Source organism: Hydra viridissima, unplaced genomic scaffold (assembly GCF_058129835.1).
Source record: "Hydra viridissima isolate aposymbiotic clone 2 unplaced genomic scaffold, HvirCarnegie_v1 scaffold_5, whole genome shotgun sequence".
Taxonomy (NCBI): Eukaryota; Metazoa; Cnidaria; class Hydrozoa; order Anthoathecata; family Hydridae; genus Hydra; species Hydra viridissima.
This window is the reverse complement of record NW_028324304.1, coordinates 16723404-16749839: the sequence shown is the minus strand read 5'-3', so window position 1 is coordinate 16749839 and position 26436 is coordinate 16723404. Positions and strand designations below refer to the sequence as shown.

Genomic DNA, 26436 nt, shown 5'->3' with positions numbered 1-26436 from the left:
TTGAAGATATTCATGTTTCGCAGTCGATTCACACTCACTGCCCGTGAACAAAAATTTTTCAAAGATTTCTACCTGTTTGCAATTAGCATATACCTCAAGGTATGGATGATAGCGTCCTTCAAGTGTACCAGAAAATGATCTGGGACTTCTGAAAGCAGTGCTAAAGTATGAAAAGACAAATTTGCTCATCTCAAATGCAATTGCAAATAAACGCAGTAGCTAACCTTTGATTCTGGAGTGGTTTATGCGGCTACACTACAAGTGGTATCTACAATTAAGGAAGAAGAGGGTATGAAGATCCACGAAAACAGATAAAAATCGAGCAAAAGTCAGTTCCTGAGAAAACATTAGCAGACTTTGTCAATAAGCACTCAATACGACTACTTGAGCGATTGAATTTGTCACAAGAGTTTCTCAGGGCTATTCTAGAAGAGGGGTATCGGATAGGAATGGGTAAGGTATAACCGTCAAAGAGTTAAGGATGTGTTTAGCGTTCTCAGTATATTCTATTAAACATATCTCAATAAATGTTCTATTAATGTCTAATGGTTAGCACTCTTTTATTCATTACGTTTATAAAATGCATATAATACTCTCTTATTCTACTAGTAGTGTTCGATACTTTTTAAATCCTTTTTTTTTTTTTTTTGAACAAATATGCCTTCTTCTTCTTCTTTATTTAGAACGGCCAAAACTTCAGTTTACTTTTCTTTAATCATTATTTCTTGATTACTGCTTAATTCTTCACTTCTTCTGTTGTTCAAAAATTACTTCTTTTTCTTTTTTGTTCACCTTTAAAACTTCTTGCTTGTCCAAATACTTTTCAATCACAAAACTTTTCTCTTTAAAATTCTTCTCTAAAACTCCATCTTTCTTTCTTTCCGTTTCTTTCAGGCCGTCTTTCTCTACTACTATCTCTTTCTGTCCGTCCTTCTTTCCTTCTATCATATTCTGTTCTTCGCCTTATCTCCGTGAGAATTCTTTTAAAGCTTTTACATCATTTGGTTGTTTTCGGTTCGTTACTTGATTGTGTGGCAGGTTAATGAGTCTTCGTATTTACTCTTTTTCCCAGTTGTTTTAAGGGAGACTTTCTGTAAGAATCAGGCAAAAATACAACTTTTTTAGAGTGACCCTCTTCAAAATTGCTAATTTTTTAATATGTTGTTGCTATTCATACTGGAAGCTCAGTTCCAAATTTTTTTTAAAAAATATTCATTGCTTCTCTAGATATTGGATTTCAAAGTTTGAGTAAATATATAGAAATATTGACCAAATGTAATCAAGTGCATTTTTAAACTTGAAAATAGAACAAAATATATGCTATCAAATACCAATTTCACTTGATTATTGTTTATTGGCTATTTTAGACCAAAAATTAACAAAACAGGTAAATAAAATGTTTTTCCTTGTCTAAATATCATGCTTCAAAATACCCGAAAAACGATTTTTTTGTCATTTTTGATCTTCGTTTTCATCCAAAGTCGTAATTATTCCATAATTATTTTTTTAAATTATAAATCTTCAACTAGTTAAGTACTTTATAATATAACAAAACATATGGGCAAGTAAAGGTATAGTCGCAAAATCCAACTCAAAAATGAAAGTTTAGTCATTTAGCGCTTTTTTTGTGACCTCATAATGTCTAAAGCCCTGGGTTTACAGTAAAATTTGATTTTCAAAAATGGGTACTGACCTTTAATCTATCTTATTTATAAAAAATACCTATGGTTATGGCAAAAGTATCTAAAAAATAACATATACTTAATATTGATGATTTCTGATCCTGAAAACATTAAATTGCAACCATGTCGCATTTTGAATGATTCTGTATGCTATGAATACAATGAATTATTTGAAGTTTTAGATGAAGTCAACCAAATAGGAAATGAAAATAATGTTGCTGATGATGTATTATATGACATTAAAGTTTTAATAAGCAGCATCACAGAGTATATGAAGCACTTACTAAGAGATGCACAGCAAAAAAAAACAAAGAATAATGCATATAAACAACTTGATGAAAAATCAGCATTTTGGTTGAAAGACTATTCACAAAAAATATTGCCCGTGTAATTTCGAGAGGGCCAGAAGGACTACTTTGGAAAGAAAGGCATCAGTATGCACATAGATGTTTTTTTTACAAAAAAAAAAAAAAAAAAAGACATTCTCAAAAAACACGTTTACATAACAATTGTGTATCAAGGCGATCAAGGTGTTTCCTCTGTTATCTCTATTGCTGAATCAGTTCTAAATCAGTTTCGCATAGATGAGCCAGAAATAGTAAATATTTTTGCGAAGTCAGATAATGCTAACTGTTATCATGCTAATTATTCAGTCGAATCTATGTACAAGCTCTGCAAAAATAAGAATTTTAAACTTCTACGGTACGACTTTAATGAGCCTTGCTGTGGAAAAGACCAATTCTATTGGGAAAGTGCATCCGCTAAAACAATATTGAGAAGTGATGTAGATGCTGGCAGTGACATAGTAGTGACATAGTAACAGCAGAAGATGTTGCAAAAGCAGTGAAATACGGATATGGCATCAAAAACGCTATGGTTGGCGTTGCAAAAGTTGAGAATCTTACTTTAACTGGTCCTAAAATTCCAAATATAAGCAACTACCACTCCTATGAGTTCCAAGAAGACTACATGACTTTGTGGCGATACTATGAAATTGGAGGACTTAAAGTGCTATACAACAACCTTTCAGTTGAACCATTAATTTAATTGATTATTCCTTTCACAAGAACTGAAGGAAACTTTCAGCGAAAAACTCAGGGAAAAAAATAAGAAAAGAAATTATGGTTTAAAAGCACAACATTTTTGCCAGGAGACAGGTTGTATGGAATATTTTGAAACAATTATCGAGTTAGAGGGACATATGTTGATCGGGCAGCACAAAAGATCTGAAGAATTTTCTTCTTTAGATAAAGTAAAAAAGATTTACACTGAAAAGATGAAAGCAACTTCGCAAGTTCATTCAAATTGTATAACCGCATCGGTTAAGATCACACCTACCCCAATAAACAATATATACTCTCAAAAGTTCAAAAAGTTAGGCTGGGCATTACCAACAAGAAAGACGTTTCGTTTTTCCATAAAGTAGAAAAAACTACTTTATGAAAACTTCATAAATGGAGAAAATACAGGAAAGAAGATGTCACCAGAAGAAGTTAATAGAATGATAAGAAAATCTTACAGCGGATGAGTTCGTTTCAATCCAACAAATAAGATCTTTGTTTTCTAGATGGAGTAATCTATTAAGAATTGGAAAATTGACTGCACCGACTATTGAAGAAAATAATAACAATGAATTTGAAGATGAAGCCGAGAAATATCAAGAAGAAATACATAAACTTGCAACTGAACTTTCTATTATATGGAAGAAAGATGATTGGGTGGCAATTTTTCAGAAAAATCAATGGTATCCAGGAGTTATTGCAGAGATAAACGAAAAAACTAAAAAGTTAAAAGCTAATAGTATTGATAACAGTATTAGAATTTAAATCATTATTTATTATAGAAGTATTATGTTTCATTATGTTATTCATAAATTTTTTAAAACTTGTTTTAATATTTTCAGATAACTGAAGACGGTACTGTAGTTGATTGCATGAAAAGTGTATTTTTGGAAAAAATTGTTATCGATGGCCTAACCAGAAAGATAGCGTTGTATATTCTGATGACAACATCTTATGTAAAATAAATCCCCCGACTCCAATCAATCAAGCTGGCGATTACTTCTTAACAACAAATGATTTTGAAGAAGCTAACAAACTAATGCACAAATGAGCTTAAAAAATAAGTTAAGAATATAACTGTAAAACAACATGTATGTTTTTTTTGAATAACTATCAAATATGCGCATACCCCACAACTATTATTTATTTATCTGATAATTAAAAGAACAATGTTCACGTTTCTCTTACACTATTTCTCGTAAACCTAAGGCTTTAGCCATTATGTGGTCTCGAAAATTGCGCCAAATGACTAAACTTTCATTTTTGAGTTGGATTTTGTGATTAAGTCTTTACTTGCCCATAGTTTTTTTTATATTTTAAGGTAATTAACTAGTTGAAGATTTATGATTAAAAAAAAAAAATTATGGGATTCTCGCGGCTTTAGATGAAAACAAAGATTCAAAAAGACTAAAAATAAAATTTTGCGTAATTTTGATGCATGATATTTAGACAGGCCAAAGTCTTTGTTTATCTAATTTTGAATTTTTAAGTTTAAACTAGCCAATAAACAATAATCAAGTGCAATTCCTAATTTAAAGAATTTAGTTTGTACTTTTTTAAGTTTAAAAATGCTTACGGCACCATTTAGTCAATGTTTCTAAAAATTAAGACAAAATTTGACATCTAATATCAAGAGAACAAATGAATATATTCTGTAAAAAATTTGGAATTGAGCTTCTAGTGTGAATATCAATAACATATAAAAAAATTAATGATTTTGAAGAGGGTCACTATTGAGCCTTGCCTGATTCTTACAGAAAGTTCTCTTAAACTTTTCTTCTTAACGCTTTATCTTTTACATGTATGGCATATTAAACAAGTCTTTGTACGTACGTCTATTCTTTCTCGTCACGCACACAATATATATATATATATATATATATATATATATATATATATATATATATATATATATATATATATATATACATATATATATATATATATATATATATATACATATATATATATATATATATATATATATATCTATATATATATATATATATCTATATATATCTATATCTATATATATCTATATATCTATATATATATCTATATATCTATATATATATCTATATATATATATATCTATATATATATATATATATATATATATATATATATATATATATATATATATATATATATATATATATATATATATATATATATATATATATATATATATGTATATATATAAACAGTGCTTCCAGAAAGTATAAGCACACTCGTAATTTTTTTGTTATAGACAACTTCAAATCAATATAAATTGTAAAGTATGTTTATTCGTTTGTTATGTTATAACAAACGTAAAAAATAAAACACACATGTAACATTGTTATACAATATTTTTTATATCAGAAGATATTTTTGGCTATGAAATATATATATATATATATATATAAACATATAATATTAAATTTTTAGTCTGTCTAACATTTGGTGTCAGTCAAGTTATTGGCTTGAAATGGCTTGGATGCCCAGTTCAAGAAACAAATTTTAAAGCCTTGTTAAATGAACAATCATTAGAATTTGTAGTTGATATACAAGAAGTTAATCACATTAACAAACAACCTTTGTCTCAATCTTCCTGTTTTCATACTGATCCTCAACCATTATGCTCCACATCGTTCAGCTTTCTTACTGACTTGCAAAGCAATGAAATTTTTGCTGAAGACACTATTAGCAAGCAAAGATGCTTAAATGATCAATTTCCACTTGTTTTGTCACAAATCAATACAACTACACTTGATATTACAAATCAAACTGCACAATGTTCAAGATCTCCTAATATATCTCCAAATAGCAATATAAATATATCTCCAAATAGTAATCATTTGACAAAGAATTTAATTTTTGCTGAAGACGCTATTAGCAAGACACTATATTATGCATGGAGGAAGTTATAGCATCGATAATAGCAGTATATTATCTTAAAGATTAGAGCTATCCATTTTGCTTTGCCCAGTTACTTGGGATTTTCCAAGAAACTATTCTAAAAATCAAGTACCCTCATAAATCAAAAGCTGCAGCAAGATATGTGTTAAAAATCAGTAGTTCATAAATTTTTAAAGTTTTTTTATACATTTAAAAATGGAGAATGTTAATTTCTTTGAATTTAATCATAAATTATTTTCTTGTCTTTTCATTTTTGTTACAAAATTAAAGTAATAATACCTAAATAAGATATATAACCCATTATTTAAGCTAATTGAAATTTGATTAAATATGATGATAGAGCAAACTTTTAGTCTTGTATAATCTTTATCTTAATATTATTTTAAAATTCTTTGTTGTATTTAAACTGACTTAAATATTTACATGTATATTTAACAAGTACATGTATATTTAATGTATATTTATTAATGCACACTATACACTATACAGTATTTTTTAGCATTATTTTTTATCATTATTTTATCGTTATGCTATTTTAAGCAATAAGGATTTCGATTATGCTAATATTTTTTTTATATATTTTTTTAATAAAATAAAAATAAAAAATTGCTTAATCAAAATCTCGTACTGACTAAAATAGCTAAACGCAATCAAAAAGCGCTCTACGCTTAAGGCTTTAAAATAAGGCCTGCTAGTACCAGTGGTAAAGTTACATGTATCTTTTCACAGCAATTATATATTCCTTAAATTTGGAAGGGATCATTTGTTTTCTGTTTTATCTTGTATTTATTAGTCACACCAACATCCAGCAATGGTAGGGTTATATCTTTTCAAAATAGTTATAATTAACCAATTAAATGATTATATATTATACCCTTTTTTTGTTGTATTCTTAAGGGGCAAAAGTATCTGTGGCAATGGATAATATTATTGATTATATCTTTTCAAAATCATTATAAGTAGCATACAATTTAATGTATATAAACATTTTCAATATAAATAAACATTTTATAAATTTTAAAAGTGTTGTTTGCTTATCAACCTTTTTATTATTTAGATTTTAGTAGCATAGACATATGGTGTAACAACAGTGGTAAAGTCACAAGTATCTTTTCACTACAAGTATATATTCCATATACTTTGAAGGGTTGCCTGTTTGTTTTCTTTTGAATTTTTTTATTTATTAGTTACATCAACATCTAGTTGCAATGGTAAAGTTGTATCTTTTCGAAATAGTTGCAAATAAGCAATTAAATGATTTTATGTTATACTTTTTTATAACTTGTTTTTTAAATGATAATCTTACAGAATATATTTTAAAATCATTATAAATGACAATTACATATTGTAGTCTTTAACAACATTGACATCTTGTAGCAATGGTAAGGTATCTTTTCAAAATGATTATACACACTAAAAAAACTAACGGCATTATAACAGCATTTATGTACGCAGATTCTATAATGCCGTTATTAATGCTGTTATATTCACGGATCCAAAGATATAATTGGAGACCAAACAATTTTGGCGTTATAATGGTGTTATATTTGCTGTTATATTATGCTGTTATGTTATGGTGTTATATTTAAAGATTTTTGCTGTTATTTTTACTGATAGTTTTGCATTTATACTTGCTGTTATATTTAATGTCACACACGTGACAGCAAATATATCAGCAAAATATCACTGCAATGCTGCCACATTTTGGCATATTTAAATAAGATGTTTTGAAACTGCCAAATTAGTTTCTAAAGCGTTAGCACGAGCTGATAAAAGTAAAAAGTAAATAAAAATGAAAGCAATTAAAGTTAATTTTAAAGAAAATGCTGAAATAGTTATTGCCAGTAATTTTTTAGAATTTTGTGCATCTGGTAGGTATATTTTATTTTATTTAGACTAAAAATTTTATCATTTTAATTCACCGTATCATTAACGATTTTTAATTTAAATTGAAAATTATTATTAGAAAATGCTCATGCATCTTAATATAACTAAATAACATGCTAATTTTATATTATATGTTATGTTAAATTTTGATTCGAAATAATTTTATAGTAGCACTAGGAAACTTTACTTGCTTTTATAATAACATGTTAACATGTTATTATAAAGTCAAATGTCCTAATCGTAGTATCATCTCAAATCAAAATCTAAAAATACTTTGTTACTTTTTTCAAACTGTTAAAATAAAATTATAGCACCAAAAAATTTGTCACTCCTTTTTTAGTATGATAATTTGAATTAGTAGATATGTAAAAGACAATTTTCAATAATATCAAGTTATATTTACACTATTTTATGTTTTAGCTCGTGAAACCTTTAATTTGCCCATGATTGAAGAAATCAAGTGGAACGGTTGTAAAGTAACTGCTAGTAGTTTTGCTGCTCTTCTCAATGAACAAAATTTAGAGCTTACGATTCAAGCTCCACAACTTGTTGATATTTCCAACACTCAACAAGTTGGTCTTTTATCTAATTTAAATAAAACTGACACAGCTCAATCATCACCATTATGCCAATTTTCATCCATTTTAAATGATTATGTAGATTTTGTGGTACCATCAAAGAATATAAATCTGATTTCTGAAAAACAATATATGGCTGAAGAATGTAGTGTAAATGTTGTTCAGCCTCCAGTGAGACAACTATCTTCATCAGATCTGAAAACACCCCCGACACCACGAAAGGTAATAAACTATAACTGTTCTGTTTGTTATTGTAAAACTACAACTTATAGTTTTATGCTTCATCACTTAAAACTGCATGGCAACCAAGCAGCCGTTTTTTGTGAAATTTGTTTGTCAAATTTTAAAAGTCTTTCAGGATTCCTGAAACATTCCAAAAAATGTTCCATTAACCAGGTCAATACCTGTACTACTGAAAATGAAGTAGAAAACGAGTTTGTGGTTGAAATTGGTACTACAAAAATTAACGAAGATTATTTAGGAGCTTTGGCATTACATTTACAAGGAAAGCACAGATGTGCTCAAAATGTTTTAAACATAATTTTCAGTAATTTAAAGGAAATGCTTTCTGTATTGAATGTTGACATAGAGGCTTTAAAAGCAACTTGTGATAAACTGTCAACACAATATTTACGGGAAAAGTATTACAAGAATTATTTACAGATTCCAACCGCAAAAGTGATTGCTCTGAATAACCAAGGTTGTTTTATTCCTTTCATTGAAATATTGTCTTTCCTATTACAATCTCAAGAAATTAGTAACTTTACAGCAGTGAATGGGGACACAAACCACATGAAAATTGGAATATATTGTGATGACCTTGGAATAACAAATCCTTTAGGAAAGGCGCGTAAAAAGCAAAAAATGTTTGTATTTTACTTTCAAATTTTAAATATCCCTTCATTGTATCGCGGTAGAATGTCTACTATCTTTCCGTTAATTTTTACTTTAACTAAATGGGTAAAAGATAAAAATTTTTACAGTAATCTTTTCAGTGATTTTATTTCTTCGATAAGCCAGCTGAAAAATGGAATGGTAATTAAAGTTAAGGGTGTTCCCAAAAAAATTACAGTTGAAGTAGTATACTTCTCAGGAGACTCTCTTTCTGCAAATGCAATTGGAGGTTTTAAAGAAGGTTTTAGTGAAAAGACATTGCGTTGTTGCAGAAGTTGTAACTCAACCAGACAACAAATGAAAGATTTTTCTAACCATGAAGAATGCAGTATTCGCAATGCTCCTGAACATATGATACGTTTAAATGAACTAAACTCTGGTTTAAGCAAAGCTGATAAGTTAAAATGGTCCAAATACTACGGCGTTGTTTCAAAAAGTATACTGTCAAACATTCCAGGATTTGATGTGACAAAACAGCTTTTATTTGATCCTATGCATGATTTGTTAGAAGGTCTCATTCCACTTCAGTTAGAGTTATTTTTGTTGTACGCCATTCAGAACAATTTTTTTACTTTGCAAGAAATAAATGATTGGCTGCAGCGGTTTAGCTATGGTAATGGTATTGAAAAGCCTAATATGATTCATTCCTCAATAAAGATTCATGGTAGTTTTGGCAGTGGCCGAACATTGACCCTTTCTCGTGTGATATCATTTTTTGTCTTAGAACGCATGGGTCAAACAGATGTTCATTTCATTTGTTTGTCAAAAATTATTCAGGTGCTTCAGCTGTGCTTGTCTCCTGTTGTTACCCCCCTTTTTTTATCTGATTTAAAAGCGTTAATTCAAGATCATCATTGCTTATTTTTGTATTTGTATCCTGATAAATTCATTCCGAAGTTACACTTTCTTATTCACTACCCTGCTCAAGCTGAACGGTTTGGGGCTCTACGGGAACATATGTGTATGGCTTATGAAAGAAAACATCAGGTTGTGAAGAATTTTCGACACTTTAATTTCAAGAACATTCCCTTTTCAGCATGTAAAATGATGGTTGTTAATACCACAAGCAATTTTTTTAATGCAGCTGGAGAAAGACGTGGTGATGTATATGGACAAGTGGACGAGTTGAAGTTCAAAAAAGGCTCTATTATTTCTGCTAAAGTAAATGGCATAATTTACAAGATTAATGATATCATTTCATGCCTACATGAAGAAAAGTTGATATTCTACAAAATCCTTTCAATATCATCAGAAAATGACAAGCGTGCTTTTAAATGCTCTAAACTTATAGTACAAGCGCACTCAGCATATTTGATATGTTGTGAATCTTCTGAACAAGTTCTTATTTATCCAGATACTTTGATATTTCCTTGGTGCGTCATACAATATTCTAATTCTTCAAGTTCTGTGAATGGCAGAATCAGTATTTTTCCTTTAGCAGTGCCAAATCTAAGTTTTTTTAATATATGTTTATAAGTTTATATTTTAAAGTAAATAATAAAAATTTGTTAATTTTATTATATTTTTTATTTTTACAGCAGAAACACATTTAAAATGTGAAAATATTGTTTGAATAAAGATTCAAAGGAAATTCAGATTTTAACATATATTATATCCTTTTTTGTATGTTCAGAAAATTTGGTTTGAAATACTGAAATCTATTGTATAACTCTTGCATTTTGTTTTATTTTTTGGCTATTAAACTTTCATAAATGTTGGCATTTTGACATGACACAACAACACAATAAATATGTTGCAATAAAAATCACAAATAATGTTCTTAAAAAGATATGAACATTTTCTAACATGATTCTTTTATACACAATATAAATAGTTGTGACATTTAATTACAAATTATATAAAATTTATATTAAAAAATTTATCTAAACCTTATTGTAAACAATGTAATATTATTTAATGTATGTTGCTTATAATAAGCTCTGATTTTTAATATGCCACCATGAAACACCCTAAATTCTAAGTCTCAAAAACCATTTAAACAATCGCCCCACTATGATTTAGCTAATATATCACACACTTTGCTGTAATATTTATTATGTCAAACATTTTATTGTGTTAATGTTTTTTCAGATTTCAACAGTTCCTTTTGATTCAGATGAAGTTGCTCACCTGAGGACTTTTTTTAGTACATCATCTTTGAACTTCTTAAACAATGTCTCAACAAATGATATTTTGAAAAAGGAGTTAAAAAGTAGCATTCTTCAGTATTGTCATGTTGCCCTTCCTTCAGACAATGATGCATGGGTTCGGAGAGAGTTTTTTTCTAAACTTAAGTCAACACTTCGTTTTAATTTTCCAAACTGCTTGGAACACTGGGTAAGAATTGTTTTAAAAATTATTTACAATCTCATGGCACTGCTATATTTTTTTAGGTGTGTTTATGACACATACATGTTTTGTTGCTGTTGTATGAAATAAGTATTTGTTTATGTACCCTTAAATGATATAGTTTTGAAAAATAAATTCTCCTAGGATTCACTTCTAACCCAGGTATCAAACATAATTAGGCAACAACGTTGGTCTAAAAGTCATCCAAATGGAAAAGCAATAAGACAATTTCAACAGGTTTCAAAACCTAAAAAGTCTCCATATATTATGGATTCAATATCCAAAGCTGAACCAGTACTTTCAGAAGATCAGCTTCTTCTTGAAGTTGAGGTTATATTTTTAATTTATTTATTATGCTAACTTAATTGGAACAGCAATATGATAATCAATACTTGAAATATTTTACTGAATTAGTAAATATTATATAATTAGTAACTATTATATAGTTTTTTTTTACTAATTAATACTTTTTCACAATCAAAAATACTTTAAAAAATTGTTTAATGTATAATATATCAAGTAATTTTATAACATGTGTTATACCCACCTTAGCACCATGCGCCATACCATGTTATTTTAAACGATTTTATGATAAACAATTTTTGGTTGGTTAATTGATTATGTGCACCATTGCTTATTTTTGAATTTACAATATTTTTATTTTTATATTTTTTAGAATGAAATAACAAAAACAAAACCATCTATCAATGTTCTTGCAATTTTGAATAGAAATCTTTTTAAACCAAAAATATATGAAAAACTCCCGCTTCGATTGTCACTGGCTCCATGTTTAATAATTGCTGAGTTTAAGCGCCTTTACCCACATATAGTTTTATTGAAGAAGCATGTACAATTTTTGTTAATAAAGCATTTGCAGGATCTTCGAATCACCTTGAAAGTTTGCTTGATTTACAATGTAAAATAGGTTCAAAAAAAGCAAAGGATGTCTTGTTTAAGAAATCTGAAGTAAGTAAAATGAAATATTTTATGAATTCTGTTTAATGATTTCAAATAATGAATTTATGAAAATGTCTACATTATTTTTGTGTTAAATAATCTACTTAATGTAGAATTTATTTGTTTATTACAAATATTTATTTGGGAATAATATTTGCATAAATATTTATTTCATTTCAGTATAAACTTATTATAAAAGAAATTAAAATAATTATACAATACCTTAATTAAAATGCAAAAATAGATTAAAAGCTGAAAGAATAAAATTCATGAAATAGTAGCTGAAAAAATTAAAATGAAATCTGGTGTTATAAGAAAAGATTTTATAAATTTTAATCTGTTACAACGAAATCTTTTAAACTATTTGGAAAATACCTATTAAATTATATTTGTAGAAATTTTTATAATTAAAGTTTGAATATATTTCATTAAGTCTGACGATCTGCTCGATGAGTTGAAGATACCTGCAAAGTATGGTCCGCAAGTGCTTTATAACGCAACACAATATGGCGTTCGTAGTAGATCAGGATGCGAAATGATCAACACAGATATACGGACGATTAAAGAAGTTTTATGCGTTATTGTTTGCATTTACTACTTGTTAGACCTCTCTTATCCGTCTTCTTTTTCACAACTAATGGGCCTTTTCCAAGAAATGTTACTAAATGAATGTTTCGAAAAAAAATCAAAGAAGACTTACTCTTATATTTCATTTTATATTTAACTTTTTTATGCCTAACGATTAAGGGATATAAAGCTTTTTTTTGAAATTACAAAAATAATAAACTGATTTTATAAATTTTTGATAATTGACACGTCATTAAAAATATGACACCTAATCCTTGGTTTAAGCGGTTACTTAAAATAAACAGATTTATTAGAAGTTCATTGATCTAAAATTATTTTTACAAGGAATATTTATGGTGTCTTTTTTACAATTATATCAAAATGTCATTGGATATATTAAAAATATTTTATAAGATATATATTATGCCTTACTAGTAATAATTGCATTGAAAGAACTCATATTGTTTAATAGATCAAATAACTGCTATTAATTATATTATATATAGATAATGTATTAATGATTAGTTTTTTATCTTACTTGCAAGTAATTTTTTTACACGCTTTGTTTTTATCCATGGATAAAGACAAAACGTGTAAAAAAATATATAACGGCATATTATGCCGTTAGCTTGGTTTTTGAATATAACACCAAATATAACGCCATTGGATAACGATATAACAGCATTTTGCTGTTATTTATATTTAAATAACAGCATTTTACTGTTATTTTTGCTGTTATTTATAAAAATATAACAACATAAGTGAAAAAAAAAACAGCATAATAACACCATAACAATACAAGATAACGCCATTAATGCTGTTATATCGTGTCCCAATGCTGTTATATTTTTGTTAAATATAACAGCATAATTTTTTAGTGTGTAAATGACTTAGTAAAAGATGTCTTTTTAAATTATTGTTCATTTTATTTTGTAATCTTTATTGGCAATAAAATCTAGTACCAGTGGTAAAGTTACATGTATCTTTTCATATTCCATAACTGTTAAAGGAGTCATATGCTTTTTATCATTTTTATCTTGTATTCTTTAGTGGCATCGACACTTGGAAGCAATGTTGTGGTTATATCTTTTCAAAATGTTTGTAAAAGATCATATTTGAATCTTAAAGATTATTATATAATCATACCAATCATATATGAATCTTAAAGATTATTAAATATTTAAATTTTTAAGGTTTCATTTGTTAATTATATTTTTTATTTTGCATTTTTTAGCAGCATCGACATTGGAAATGGTAATGATATATCTTTTCGAAATGATTATAAATGGTCATTATTTTATATATATAATTGTTATATCTTCAATTTTTATTTTTTTTTTAATATTGTGTTTGTAAATATGAGATTAGTAAAATAAATATAACGCCAAATATAACGCTTCAACCGTTAGTTTATTTTTTCAAAATATAACGCCAGAGTTGAACAAATATAACGCCAAATATAACGGATGAAGCGTTAGTTTATTTTTTCTAAATATAACGCCAATATAACTGCAGAGTTGAGCAAATATAACGCCTAGTATAACGCCTAGTATAACGCCTAATATAACGCTTAATATAACGGTTAACTAGCGTTATATTTGCTCAACTCTGGCGTTATATTTTTTTTTGTTATTTTGGCGTTAGTTTTTTTAGAGTGTAATTTCAATTTTGAACTAGTTTTTTTTAAATGAAAGGTAAAACCAATTAAATATAATTATAATGTCAAATATTGTCAACCAGCTTGCTTTTTTTTATGACTTAGTTGAAAGTTTATTGACTACTCGGAAAAATGTCTGAAATTAAGTATTAGCGCACTCATTTAGAATGCATTAGCACACTCGCTTAATTCCTTTGAGAAAAACTTTTTTGGTTATTTTTTGTTAAAAACTCTCTGCTGATTAATAATATCCAATACAAAATATAAGAGGAATAAAATGAAGTGGCGGAAATATCATTTGAAATACAGTTAGTTAAAACTTTAAAATTGCAACGACAAAAGTATGGGTTTAAAGAGCATATCAATTGAAACAAAGTGGCAAGTTGTTGGCCTGAACAAAAGTGCTCTCAGCAATAGAGAAATCGGACGTCAACTTGAAATCAGTGAATGCAGCGTTAGAACAACGCTCAAAAACTATGAGTTTGGAACAGTCAAAGACAAAAGTCGCTCTGGTCGTCCTAAAAAAATGTCAGAAAGGGACGAAAATAACGCAATTATGCTCGCTAGACGCAACCCAAACATGAGCACAGCCGAAATCGCCTCAGACCTGAATACAGCGTTGGGTGCACACCAAGTTAGCCAATCAACAATTAGCAAGCTTATGAAGAAAAAACATCTCAATTCATACCTTGCAACAAAGAAGCCACAATTAAGTATCAAAGACCGTCTGAAGCGAAGAAAATGGTGCAAAGAGAGAGAGCTGCATGGACTGTAGAGCAATAGAGGAAAGTAATTTTCTCGAAATTTTGATCTTATTAATCGCAAGAAAAGGGTTGTCGTGAGGAGATACAATAACGAAAAATATAATCCTCGTTTTATCATGTCAAGAGTTCAAGGAGGAGGAAGTTCAATTGGCTTTTGGGGCTGCATTGCTGGATCTAGCAATGGACTGGCGCATAAAAAATGTTTTTATCACCATCCCCCCATATTACTTTATTTCTTTCCGCCACCCCTGTATAAATGTATTATTTTTGTAAAATTTTTGAATAAAATTTTGATATTAAATTTTAAATGCCAAGAAAAAATTTTTTTTCAATGAATTTAAATCCAAACAATAGCAATAAATATTTGTAATGGTTTAAAAATATACTATTATACTTGTTTCATCAAAAATTCTCATATCTTTAACTTAGTTGTTTCATCAAAAATTCTCATATCTTTAAACCTTTTTAGGATTTTAGAAATAAAATTAACCAACATCACATCAACATGTCAGAAAAAAAAATATCAAAGTTAAAAAACAAAATACCCCGGGTTTCAAAAAGGTTAAGGTTGTATACCCCTCAAAATCCCCGTTTGAGAGTTATAGAATTTCAAACAGAATGATGGAACTTCACAAGAACCTCAATTTGAGGGGGTGTAAACTTTATAAAATCATTAAAGCCGATCAAAAAGAGATTATTGAGTCAAACTTGAAATTTTTTGATGAATATAAATAAAGTTTAAAATTAAAAAAAAAATAACAAATTTGACTCATTGCCTCATATTTGGGGCTGAGGGGATAATGTTTTGGGCTTTTTGTTGTTCCCAGTCTCCAATCACCGCATTTTTTTGCGTAGCATCCTCATTCCTTATATACATGAACATACTTAAATATGGAGTTTTCTTCATGTTTCAAAGCTGCTTAGCTTAAACATAAAAAAAAGTTGTCTACGGTCTTGCCAATACATACATGTTATCATCTTTATAATTTACATTAAATATTTGCATTAAATTAAATTAATTTGCATGATATATTTAGCTTATATGCACAAAATATTTATTTAAGTATAAATTGTTTTTAAGTAAAAATTCTTGCTGCCCTTAATTGTCACGAACATTTGGAATTTGAAAAATTTGGGTTCTTCTGCCATGATACATATTCCTTATTTATTAGTATGTATAAATGGTTCAACATGCCTGACTCTCTTCATAAAACTCTTTGTCATTCAAAAAACATTATCATGACACTACCATTATCACCTGGATTTTTTGGTGAAGAGGGAGCTGAATCTTGTAATAAGTACTATAGGCAGAATCGAAGATATCATTCTCGAAAGTGTTCTCGTAAAAGTAATTTGCTCGATGTATTTAATCGAACATTAGATTCATCGGACCCTATAGTGTCTTCAGCAAAACTGGATGTGAGAATGAAAATGATTAAACATCAGGTATCAGAAGCTATCAAAAATTTCCTAATATTCAAAAATTATGAACAAGAAGCTAATTGGGACACTATAACTGAGAAATCAAATTTCATGGATTTAAATGAAGGTTCTCTTATTAACTATTTTGAAGACATGGACTTAGAAATTAGCTGTAAATTTTGCATATTTATTAATTATTAGATAACTACAATATCTTCTTATTTACAATATGTTATAGTATAATTCTTAATGCTGTAATAAAAAACCCAAACTATTTTTCATTTACTTTTTATTGAGAACATAACAAAAAAAATGAAAATTGGATGGAGTTATGCAGAAATGAACCAACCCACAAAATCCTTTGACAGAACTAAGTCCAATCTTGAAATCTCCAATTTTGTAAATACTCTGACAAAAACCAATATGGAGTTTATGTAATGACATTTACAGGCATAAACAAAAAAAATAATTATCACAAATATCTTTTTGTGCAAAATTTGTATACTTTTGTCCCATAGTGCATAGGTCTTTAGCCAAGATCAAAATGTTCAATTCAAAATGAAGTAACTCGCGAATGGAGTCTAAGATGTAAAATAGTTAAATGTGTTGCTCTACGTAGAGTTTTTTATGAAATGATAATCAAAACGTCAACTCTTTCAATATCCTGCAACGCAGTTGCAGATGAAGTTATGATTTTCTGGTTTAAAGCTAATATTCCAACCGTAGCAAAGCCTCATGTAGTTGCTAAACTAAAGAGTATTCACAATCAACATGTCCAAGTGTTTAAGCACAGAAGTAGAAAATCAGCTACTCAACATAGCTATCAAGAAAAGTTCAGAGTCAAGATGAATGCACTTTTTGATATTGCCCATGGTGAATGGGATTCTCTCATCAAGATAAATGAAGATAAACAAGTTTTGATAGACCAGAGAGGTCCCCGAAAGATGTTAATGACATCAGAAGACTCAATGTATAAGAAAACAGTTGTAAAATGCAGAAAACGCAAGCTTAAAGAAAAAAGGCGCTTTGAACAACATAAAGAAAGTAAGATTATATCTACAGATACATTAATGTATTGCAATTCCGATTACTCTTTGGATGAAAATTCTGCCTGCAATATGTCAATTCAAACACAAAAAGCTTTTAATCGTCCAAGTAATTCAAAACATTCTACTATGGGCCCTAGTCATCTCTCGATTACAATATCCAAACGTTGTATTCTTGACAATCAACTCTTTAATGCAGCATTAGACCGAACAAAAATAACACCACGACAAGCAATGATGGTTGTTACACCAGCTCTAGCTGCAATCGGTATTGATGTAAATAAACTAACATTTTCACGTTCTGCTCTAATGGAAGCTTGAACTACCTCCCGTAAATCTTTTGCAATAGCAGTAAGAAAAAACTTTCAACCCTTGGTTCCACTAGTTGCTCATTTTGATGGTAAAATGTTGTCGGATGTTGTTAGAGCCAGACGTGAATGTCTGCCAATTGTTGTATCTGGATTGGATATTGAGAAATTATTAGGGATCCCTGAGATACCTGCTGGTACTGGCGCTCTAATGGGACAAAAGGTAGCTGAGTTCATTCATGAATGGCCTGGCGTTGAGGAGCATCTTGCAGGTCTTTGATTTGACACAACTGCAAGTAATACAGGAAATCATAATGGGGCAATAACTGCCATACAGAAGTCAACAAATCGAAGAGTTTTGTTTTTGCCTGTAGACATCATATTTTTGAAATCTGTGCAAATGCAGTGTATGATGCGTTTTTTGTTTCAAAAGGACCAAACATTGAACTTTTTCGAAGAGTGAAATTTCAGTGGGAGCTAATATTGAAATCAAAGTTTGAACCACTTGAAAGTGATAAAAACGGAGCTGGATGCCTTACAAAGTTTGAAAAAGAGTGGCTTACATCTCGAAAATCTAATGTAGTGGAAAATTACTAAAAGACGAACATCAAGAGAGATTGAAGTGGCTAGAAGTACAATTGTCCCATACCCACTTCCCCAAATTACTGCAAAGAACAATCCATTATATGGTCACAATCTTGTGAAAGTTGGTGCAGGAAAAAAAAATGTGTAGCTGGGCACCAAACTCGAGTTCGCACAAGTTGGCAAGGTCACTTATGTGGTGTTGGGCTGTGTCCAGCCTGTTTTTAACATAAAAATAGTTTTAAAATAGTTGTTTTCTTGTTTGTTTTTTTGTAAAGTTTTTTGCCGATTTTTTTTTTAGTTGAATTTTTCTGAATGGCGTTTGAATTTTATCGAGCGCTCAAGGGTTAAAGAAGAAGAGGAACGATTACGAATTGAGATTCAGAAACTTGAACCATTTGTAGTATGTTTAGAGCCAGAACCGGCTGAGTAATCTATAATGACAGCAATTATAAAGCATAATTTGGACTTGACTATGTTTGATGGAAAAGTTGTTAACGCACTGACAAGTACTACCTCTTCTCAAAGCTGTAATGTATGTTCAGCAAAGCCAACAGAGATGAAATACATTAAATTGATTAGATCTAAACCTGTCAATAAAGAAGCTTTATCTTTTGGCTTTTCACCTCTTCACCTTAGGATAAGATGCTTTGAGAAAATTCTTTATCTTGGATATAAATTGAAAATTAGGTCATTTTATGCTACAACCTCTGAGCAGAAAGAATCAGTTAAAGAAAGAAAAGCGTTTATCCAAAAGAAGTTTAAGGAAGAACTAAGTCTTAATGTTGACATGCCAAAACAAGGCTTTGGAAACAGCCTTTAAGGAATAGAATACTTTCTCAGAGGTAAATGGTGTAGATGTTGACATCATTTCACACCTATCCAAAAATGGTCCCAACCTCAATTTTGAGGACCAAAAAAACGACCGATGGGGCATTAATCTGTAAGGTCTCAGATATTACCAGATGTAAAAATTAAAATCTAATCTCTATAGCCAAAGGAGAAAAACACATTTAAAGTTTATAGCATTTTGCGCAACTCTTCGCACTTGGAGCCCCGTCGTAAATCTATTTTGTTTTTTTTTCACTTTTGGATTATGGAGTTTTTAAAAAATATCAAAAACTCTTCACATATATGTGTTGGCTATAACCTGACAAAATATCAGCTCTTTAACACTTGTGGTTTGTGTACAGGGTCCTAAAGTATAGGGTATGGCACTAAAAGCCTCTTTAAAAAGAGACAACGGATGCTTTACGTTTTTGCTTTAACCTTATTATTGACTATGGAAGTTTCAAAATTTAATAGAATGAAGCCTTGGCATTTATCTTTCAGGCAAAAAAAATAGAAGCAAGATATCTTTTATCTGTGCAAAGATATAGCTCTTAAAGTAGGAATCTCGCCTTTGAAAAAACGGCCAAAATATAGCAGCTTTTTGTGGTTTTTATGCTTTTTAAAGATTCAAAGTTACATCAAGTAACTAATTTAGTAACAACATCATGTGACTATTGGATATGGGATTCTATGGTTGTTAGACTTCACATTTGTGTGTACTTTGTCTGCAAAAAGAGTGCTTTTTTTGTCCAAGTTTGTATAAAATATGGGGAAGAAAACACATAGCTAGAGGCATTTTTTCTAATTATTCAGAATTTAAAACACATAAAAACCTCTTTATATTTTAGTTGTTAAACCCACAGGTTTGCTTTGTTGTTTTTGTTTAAAATGAGTGAACAAATATTGGATATAATAAAAACTTTTTTTCATATTGTAAAAATTACTTTAGAATTGTAAATTCAAAATTAATTGGTAATTTATAAAATAATTTCAAAGTAAATGCTACACTGTTAAAAATTTCCGTTAAAAAACGGAAAAATATTCTGTTACTTGCACGGAAAGTATCCGTATATCCATGTATGGGATGTTCAGATACATTATGTACGGAAATTTTCCGTATCTTCGGCTAAATTTTCAAATACGGAAGTTTCCGTTGTATTAATAACTGCAGTTATATTTAACATGTTAAACCGCCATAAGTGATGATTTTTCAAACCTATAATTGGGTACACACTTAGCTTCAAAAAGAAATAGAAATATTTATAAAAATTGACAATTGTATCTTCTTCTACATATAGTCTATATTACAAACTATATTATACATATACTATATATAATATAGTTTGAGAGTTATTTTTTCCTCTTTTTTTAATGATTTTTTATGTTGTTTTATGAAAATAAAAAATAATTAATGCAAAACATTTCTATATTAAAATAACATTAGCAAATAATATTTCTGATTTGTTTTCAAAATTTTTTCTATTTTCAGAATAATATTATTAATTTGTATATGTCATTATGCTTTTGTGCAGTTTATGTCAGTTTAAGACTACTTCTTTGCAGTATTATGCACAACATTACAGAGTACACAGTTGTGCATATAAGATTCCATGCGGAATTATTGGATGCAAAAAATCATTTAGTACTTTCAGAGCTTTTACTACACATATACATCGAATCCATGATGTTAATAATATCACAAAATCAACTAATAACATTGTTAATATAGAAAAGATAGGAATATGTTCAGTTGTGACTTGCCAAGTTGAACTTCCTTTTAATGAACTTATAGTGCATTTAAAACTACATATTAAAAATAATGTTTCTATTAAATGCCCATATGAAGAATGTGCTCGCTGTTACAAAGTTATGTCTTCATTCACTGCTCATTTATCCAGGTATCATCAAATCCACAAGATGACGTTTGAGCAAAATCAAATAAATATTTCATCTTCAGAAATTACTCATGATCATTTAAATGTTGATGAAAACATTGACACAAATGAATTTAATAATAATGATATGATTCATAACATTGGTTTATTTTTATTAAAATTGCAATGCCAATATCATATTCCATCAACAACAGTTCAGTTTATTGTGACTGAAATGTTAAATCTGAACACGTTAAGTCAATATCAAACTGAAAAAATATTAATCATGAAATTGTCAAATTACATTCCTGAAAAAGATGTGCATAATATTATTCAAGCAGTAAAAATGAAAGATCCATTTGTAATTGGATTTTCAAAAGACAAAGGGTTATTGAGATCAGCATATATCAGAAAAGAATACTATAGAAAAAATATGAATTTTGTTGGACCTATAGAAGTTTCTTTAGGAAGAAATGAACATGGTTTTGAATGCTACGCATATTATGTTCCAATAAAAGAAACATTGAAGAGAATTTGTCAAAACTCAAATTTTGTTTCTTTAATCTCTCAACAGGCCAATATCTATCCAAGCTCTTGTGTATATTCAGATTATTTTCATGGAGAAGCATTTTTAAACAACCCTTTTTTTCAGAAGCATCCAAATTCATTACATCTGATTTTATATCAAGATAGTTTTGAAATAGTTAATCCCCTCGGTTCCGGAAGAAATAAACATCAAATTTCAGCCACATACATGATTGTTGCAAATTTGCCACCTCATATGAGAACTGTCTTGAATAATATTTATCTTGTGCAGTTATGTCGGGATAAAGATTTAAAGTCTTTCTCTCAAGTTACAGTTTTTAAAGAATTAATAAGAGACTTAAAAAGTCTTGAAGTTGATGGAATTCAAATTGGTATAAAGCAATATAAAGCTGGTGTTGTTGCCATTTTGGGAGATAATTTAGGTAGTCATTTTTTAGGTGGATATTCACTTGGATTTAATTCAAAAGAAGGCCATATTTGCAGGTTTTGTCTCATGAAAGGCAATGAGCTTCAAACATTACCTTATACAGCTGACATTCGTTCTGTTGAGCATTATAAAAGTTCTATTCTAACTTTAAAGGCAAAACCTGAAGATCGGTTTGTTTTTGGTGTAATAAGAGACTCTATATTTAATAATTTAGATTCCTATCATGTTTTTGCACCAGGTTTACCAGCTTGTATTGCACATGATTTGTTTGAAGGTGTCATTCAATATGATTTAGCTTTAGCAATAAAAAAACTAGTCAAGGATGGTTGCTTTACTTATTTACATATTAATGGTGCAATCAGAAAATTTTCTTTCCGTGGTGATGACAGGGCAGATTGTCCAGCACTATTAACATCTAAAGGTGATAAATTAAAAGGTCATGCCGTTCAAAATTGGGTTTTTTTACGTTTTCTTCCCCTTCTATTAATGGATCGAATTTTTGATTTTAACCATGCTGTGTGGCAGCTTATACTTTTGCTACGACAAATAACAGAGCTCATTTGTGCAAGCAAAGTTTCATTATCTCAAGTATTATTTTTGCAACATTTAATTAATGAGTACCTTGAACAAAGAAAAAAATTATTCCCTGATATTCCACTTCGTCCTAAACACCACTACATGTATCATTACCCATTTTTGATTATGAAATGTGGCCCTCAAATAAGACTTTAGACATTGAGAATGGAGAGTAAGCACATGTTCTTTAAAAGATCTGCTAGAAGTGCTCAAAATTTCATTAATATTACTAAACATTTAGCTGGGGCTCATCAACTGTTGCAGTCATATGTCTGTAGTGAAAGTTCATTTTCTAACAATGATGATGGTGGTTCAGATGGTGTTTGTTTTGATGGCTCTATGTTTTCAGTCGAAATAACAGAAGCAGTTGCTGCTATTCCATACACAGAAAAGTTTTGTTCATTTAAAATGACATATAAGGGGACCACTTATACTAGGGACCAGTTTGTAGTAATACATCAGAATGAGGGAGTTTTTATCTTTGGAAAAATTATTTTATCTGTTTTTTCTGGTCTAAATCAATTTTGTCTTGTGTTAAAAAAATACCATTCTAAATGGAAATCTGATTATGGCTTGTTACAAGTGGAATGTGACTTGGCAAGTAGACCTATTTCTCTACCAATTGATGAATTAGCTGATTATTGTCCATTATGGGGTTATAAGATTGGTTTCAATGTGTATTTAACTTTAAAACATGCTATATTTGATAAATGATTAAATGTTTATTTATCTGTGTAAGATAAATAAACATTTCAACTAATTTAATTTCTTAACTAAAATTAAATTAGTCTTAAATAATAGTTCTTGAGTATTTTTATTTGTAGTAATTACATTTGTATTTAGTATTAGTTTTATTCAGATAAAATGTTTAAACACAAAATGCTTTTTTATGGTAATTATTATTTTTTGTTTTTATTCATGAAATATTAATTTATGGTTCCTTGTTATTCAAACAGCTTCTTAACTATCTTTATTATTTTAATTTTTTTCACAATGATCTTTTTTTAATGGTTTTTTATTAAAAAATGCAAAAATATTTATTCACACAACAGCATCATTATTATTCATAGAACATTTAATGCTTGGACATTAATCTGTACTGTTTTTTTGTAAGTATATAAAAACTTTGTTTTCTATTATTTACTAATTTAAGAGTAGTAAACCAGTTGAACAAAAGTAAAAGAAAGTATTTTAGAAAGAACAAGTTTAATTAAATCAACAGTATTTTGACTTTTTCTTCTTTAATTTGGTTTTTTATTTTTTTAAATTAGCATTTATTAAATGTAAAGATTTAAAATGTTTTATATTTTTGATAGTTAAGAATTATTTTTTATATTTTTGATAGTTAAGAATTATTTTTAATTATAATAGTATTAAATATAAATACATATAATGTAATTTTATAAAATATTACAAAGATTTACATGACTTCATTTTTGGATTTATTTCTCAGAGAATATGGAAAATTTATTAAGAGAAAAACTAATTAGTGTCTTTCCTACAATGGATCATCAAGAAGTTGACAGAGTCATCAATGGTTTATTGTTGTTAGGCCTTGAGACAGAAGATGATTTAAAATATTTGAAAGAGCAAGACCTAATAACATTGCTTCCTCCAATTAAGTCTAGACGTTTTTTGCCTGTTTGTCAACCAGTAGAATTATTACAAGCAATTGCTCCATCTTCTTTAAGTTTGCTCTCTCCAGAACCCTCAAATTCAAGTATGGGTACATCTTCAGATTGGGCCCAATCGTTTATTGTGAACTGGGAAAAGTTTCCATCAGATTTTTTGAAAGATTTGAATAATAAGCAAAAGCCTACTGAGTCGCATATTCGACAAATGGTTGGATTATTAATGAGCGATGTGTTTTTATTTGATCCTAGGCCAAGTCGACAAAATTTGCGTATTATAGCTCAAAAAGTTGTTTCAAGATATTTTTTTTTTTAATTTCAATACATAAAATAAATACTACCCATAAGATTTAGTTTTACAAAAACTGAGTTAGTTTTAGATACTAATAAGCTTATATATAACAATTTTAGATTTCCTGATGCATTTCTTGATGAAATAAATGGTAAGGTGATATCCAATGGAGTTGAAACATTAATGTTTAGGATGGAGTCCAGGAAAGAAAATGCAAATCGTAATGTCACTTTTATATCAAGTACACCTAATATTTTAACAAAAAGAATGAAGATGAATGTTCATTGTATTGAAAATTGGGACCCAAATTTATCTAGTGAATCTGTGGAATTAATAAATATCAAGGTAAGAATTTAATAAATCAGTTTTTAATCAATTTTACTTAGAGATTTTAATAGTTTTCTTTTACTTTAACAGGAACAACTTCAACAAATCTACACAATTCTGCCATGGAATACAAATGATGTTAAAAAATGTATGTCTGATACTTATTCGCTACAGCGTCAAACAATAAATGCAGTCATTCCTTTTGCAGAAGTATTGATTCAATGGCCATTTTTATCTCAAATACAATATCTTCTGGACCATTTTGCCACTCTGATGAATTTTTCATTAATGGAAAGGTTATATAGTACAATCAGCGCCAAATCAAAACTTATTTACTTATTTTTTTCAAATAAATGTAGTAAAGATTTAGTAAAGCAAGTTCTGCTTGAAGCAACAGCCATAGGTACAGAAAATAGGGGCATTCAACGAGTTTGTTTGGCATGGCTACCTCTGCTTATAGCTTATTTTGGTGATAAAGCGGATCATTTGATACTATCAGTAAATGTATGTATTTTTTTGTAAATAATCTTTTCATTTTAAATGATATAAATTTTAAATATTATTTATTTTGTTGTCAGCCTTTAGCAGCAATTCCAGAAATTGAAGAAATTTGTCCAACATCACATCCAATAATTGTTGTCAAAGGTACTTTTTGACTAAGACTAACATTGAGATTTATAACTCGAAATAACAATATAAAAAGAATAACAATAACAGGATGTTTACTTTATTAATTGGTTCACAGGAACTTGGTTTGATTCAGAAGATTTTTATGTTTTGGTGGAAAAGAAAGTGTGCTATACCTTCACTGATGCTTTGCAAGCTGTTGGGGCATTGTTTGCTGTTCATTATGTAATGAACATGCAATATCATCCGAATGTTTTTGCTACATTAGAGTTTATTCAAAGGTAAGATTACTTCAAAGTAATATTATTGACTTATTAGTATAAGTTTGATTCAATATTAAAGAATCATGTTAATTAAAGTAATTTTTGTGTCATAGATATATGGTCGACTACAATCCTGATAAAGTGAAAAGAAATGCTAAAGGAAAAAAAAAAGGAGCACTTATTTGCCCTCGCATTGTGACGTTAATTCGAGAATTAAATAAGTTCAGTTTGACCTCCATTTGACTAAGATTTTTTTAAAATTAGTACTTATGTATTACTTTTTTTAGTTATTTAAAAAAAAATTCTTTTGTAATATTTTTTGTTGTTGTTGCTGTATCAAAAAGATGTACTTTTATTTTGAGAAAACTATGTGTAACAGAAAATCAA

At 28.8% G+C, this 26436-nt stretch overlaps 4 protein-coding genes and 3 pseudogenes across 6 annotated transcripts; all 7 read left to right on the top strand.

Moving 5' to 3' along the window:
- Nucleotides 1–2118: 2118 nt before the first annotated feature.
- On the top strand, nucleotides 2119–3108 carry LOC149889004 (uncharacterized; annotated as a pseudogene).
- Nucleotides 3109–3136: 28 nt separating this feature from the next.
- On the top strand, nucleotides 3137–5655 carry LOC149889003 (uncharacterized). Its single transcript, XM_090089159.1, has 3 exons — nucleotides 3137–3174; nucleotides 3250–3494; nucleotides 5168–5655. Exons 1-3 carry the CDS (start codon nucleotides 3137–3139, stop codon nucleotides 5653–5655), a joined length of 771 nt encoding a protein of 256 aa, XP_089945285.1.
- A 1413-nt stretch (nucleotides 5656–7068) lies between these two features.
- LOC149889002 (uncharacterized) lies at nucleotides 7069–10065 on the top strand (annotated as a pseudogene). Its single transcript, XR_016453058.1, has 2 exons — nucleotides 7069–7515; nucleotides 7952–10065. The product of XR_016453058.1 is annotated as an uncharacterized LOC149889002 (transcript).
- Nucleotides 10066–11257: 1192 nt separating this feature from the next.
- Nucleotides 11258–13033, top strand: LOC149889001 (uncharacterized; annotated as a pseudogene). The gene is made up of 4 exons (XR_016452978.1): nucleotides 11258–11340; nucleotides 11532–11682; nucleotides 12029–12318; nucleotides 12743–13033. The product of XR_016452978.1 is annotated as an uncharacterized LOC149889001 (transcript).
- Nucleotides 13034–14876: 1843 nt separating this feature from the next.
- On the top strand, nucleotides 14877–15308 carry LOC149889000 (uncharacterized). Its single transcript, XM_090089158.1, has one exon. The coding sequence runs from the start codon at nucleotides 14877–14879 to the stop codon at nucleotides 15306–15308; it is 432 nt and encodes a 143-aa protein (XP_089945284.1).
- Nucleotides 15309–21004: 5696 nt separating this feature from the next.
- Nucleotides 21005–23065, top strand: LOC149888999 (uncharacterized). Its single transcript, XM_090089157.1, has one exon. The coding sequence runs from the start codon at nucleotides 21005–21007 to the stop codon at nucleotides 23063–23065; it is 2061 nt and encodes a 686-aa protein (XP_089945283.1).
- Nucleotides 23066–24361: 1296 nt separating this feature from the next.
- Nucleotides 24362–26436, top strand: LOC149888998 (uncharacterized). Its single transcript, XM_090089426.1, has 6 exons — nucleotides 24362–24843; nucleotides 24955–25177; nucleotides 25250–25663; nucleotides 25738–25804; nucleotides 25905–26067; nucleotides 26163–26436. Exons 1-6 carry the CDS (start codon nucleotides 24368–24370, stop codon nucleotides 26290–26292), a joined length of 1473 nt encoding a protein of 490 aa, XP_089945552.1. The 5' UTR covers nucleotides 24362–24367; the 3' UTR covers nucleotides 26293–26436.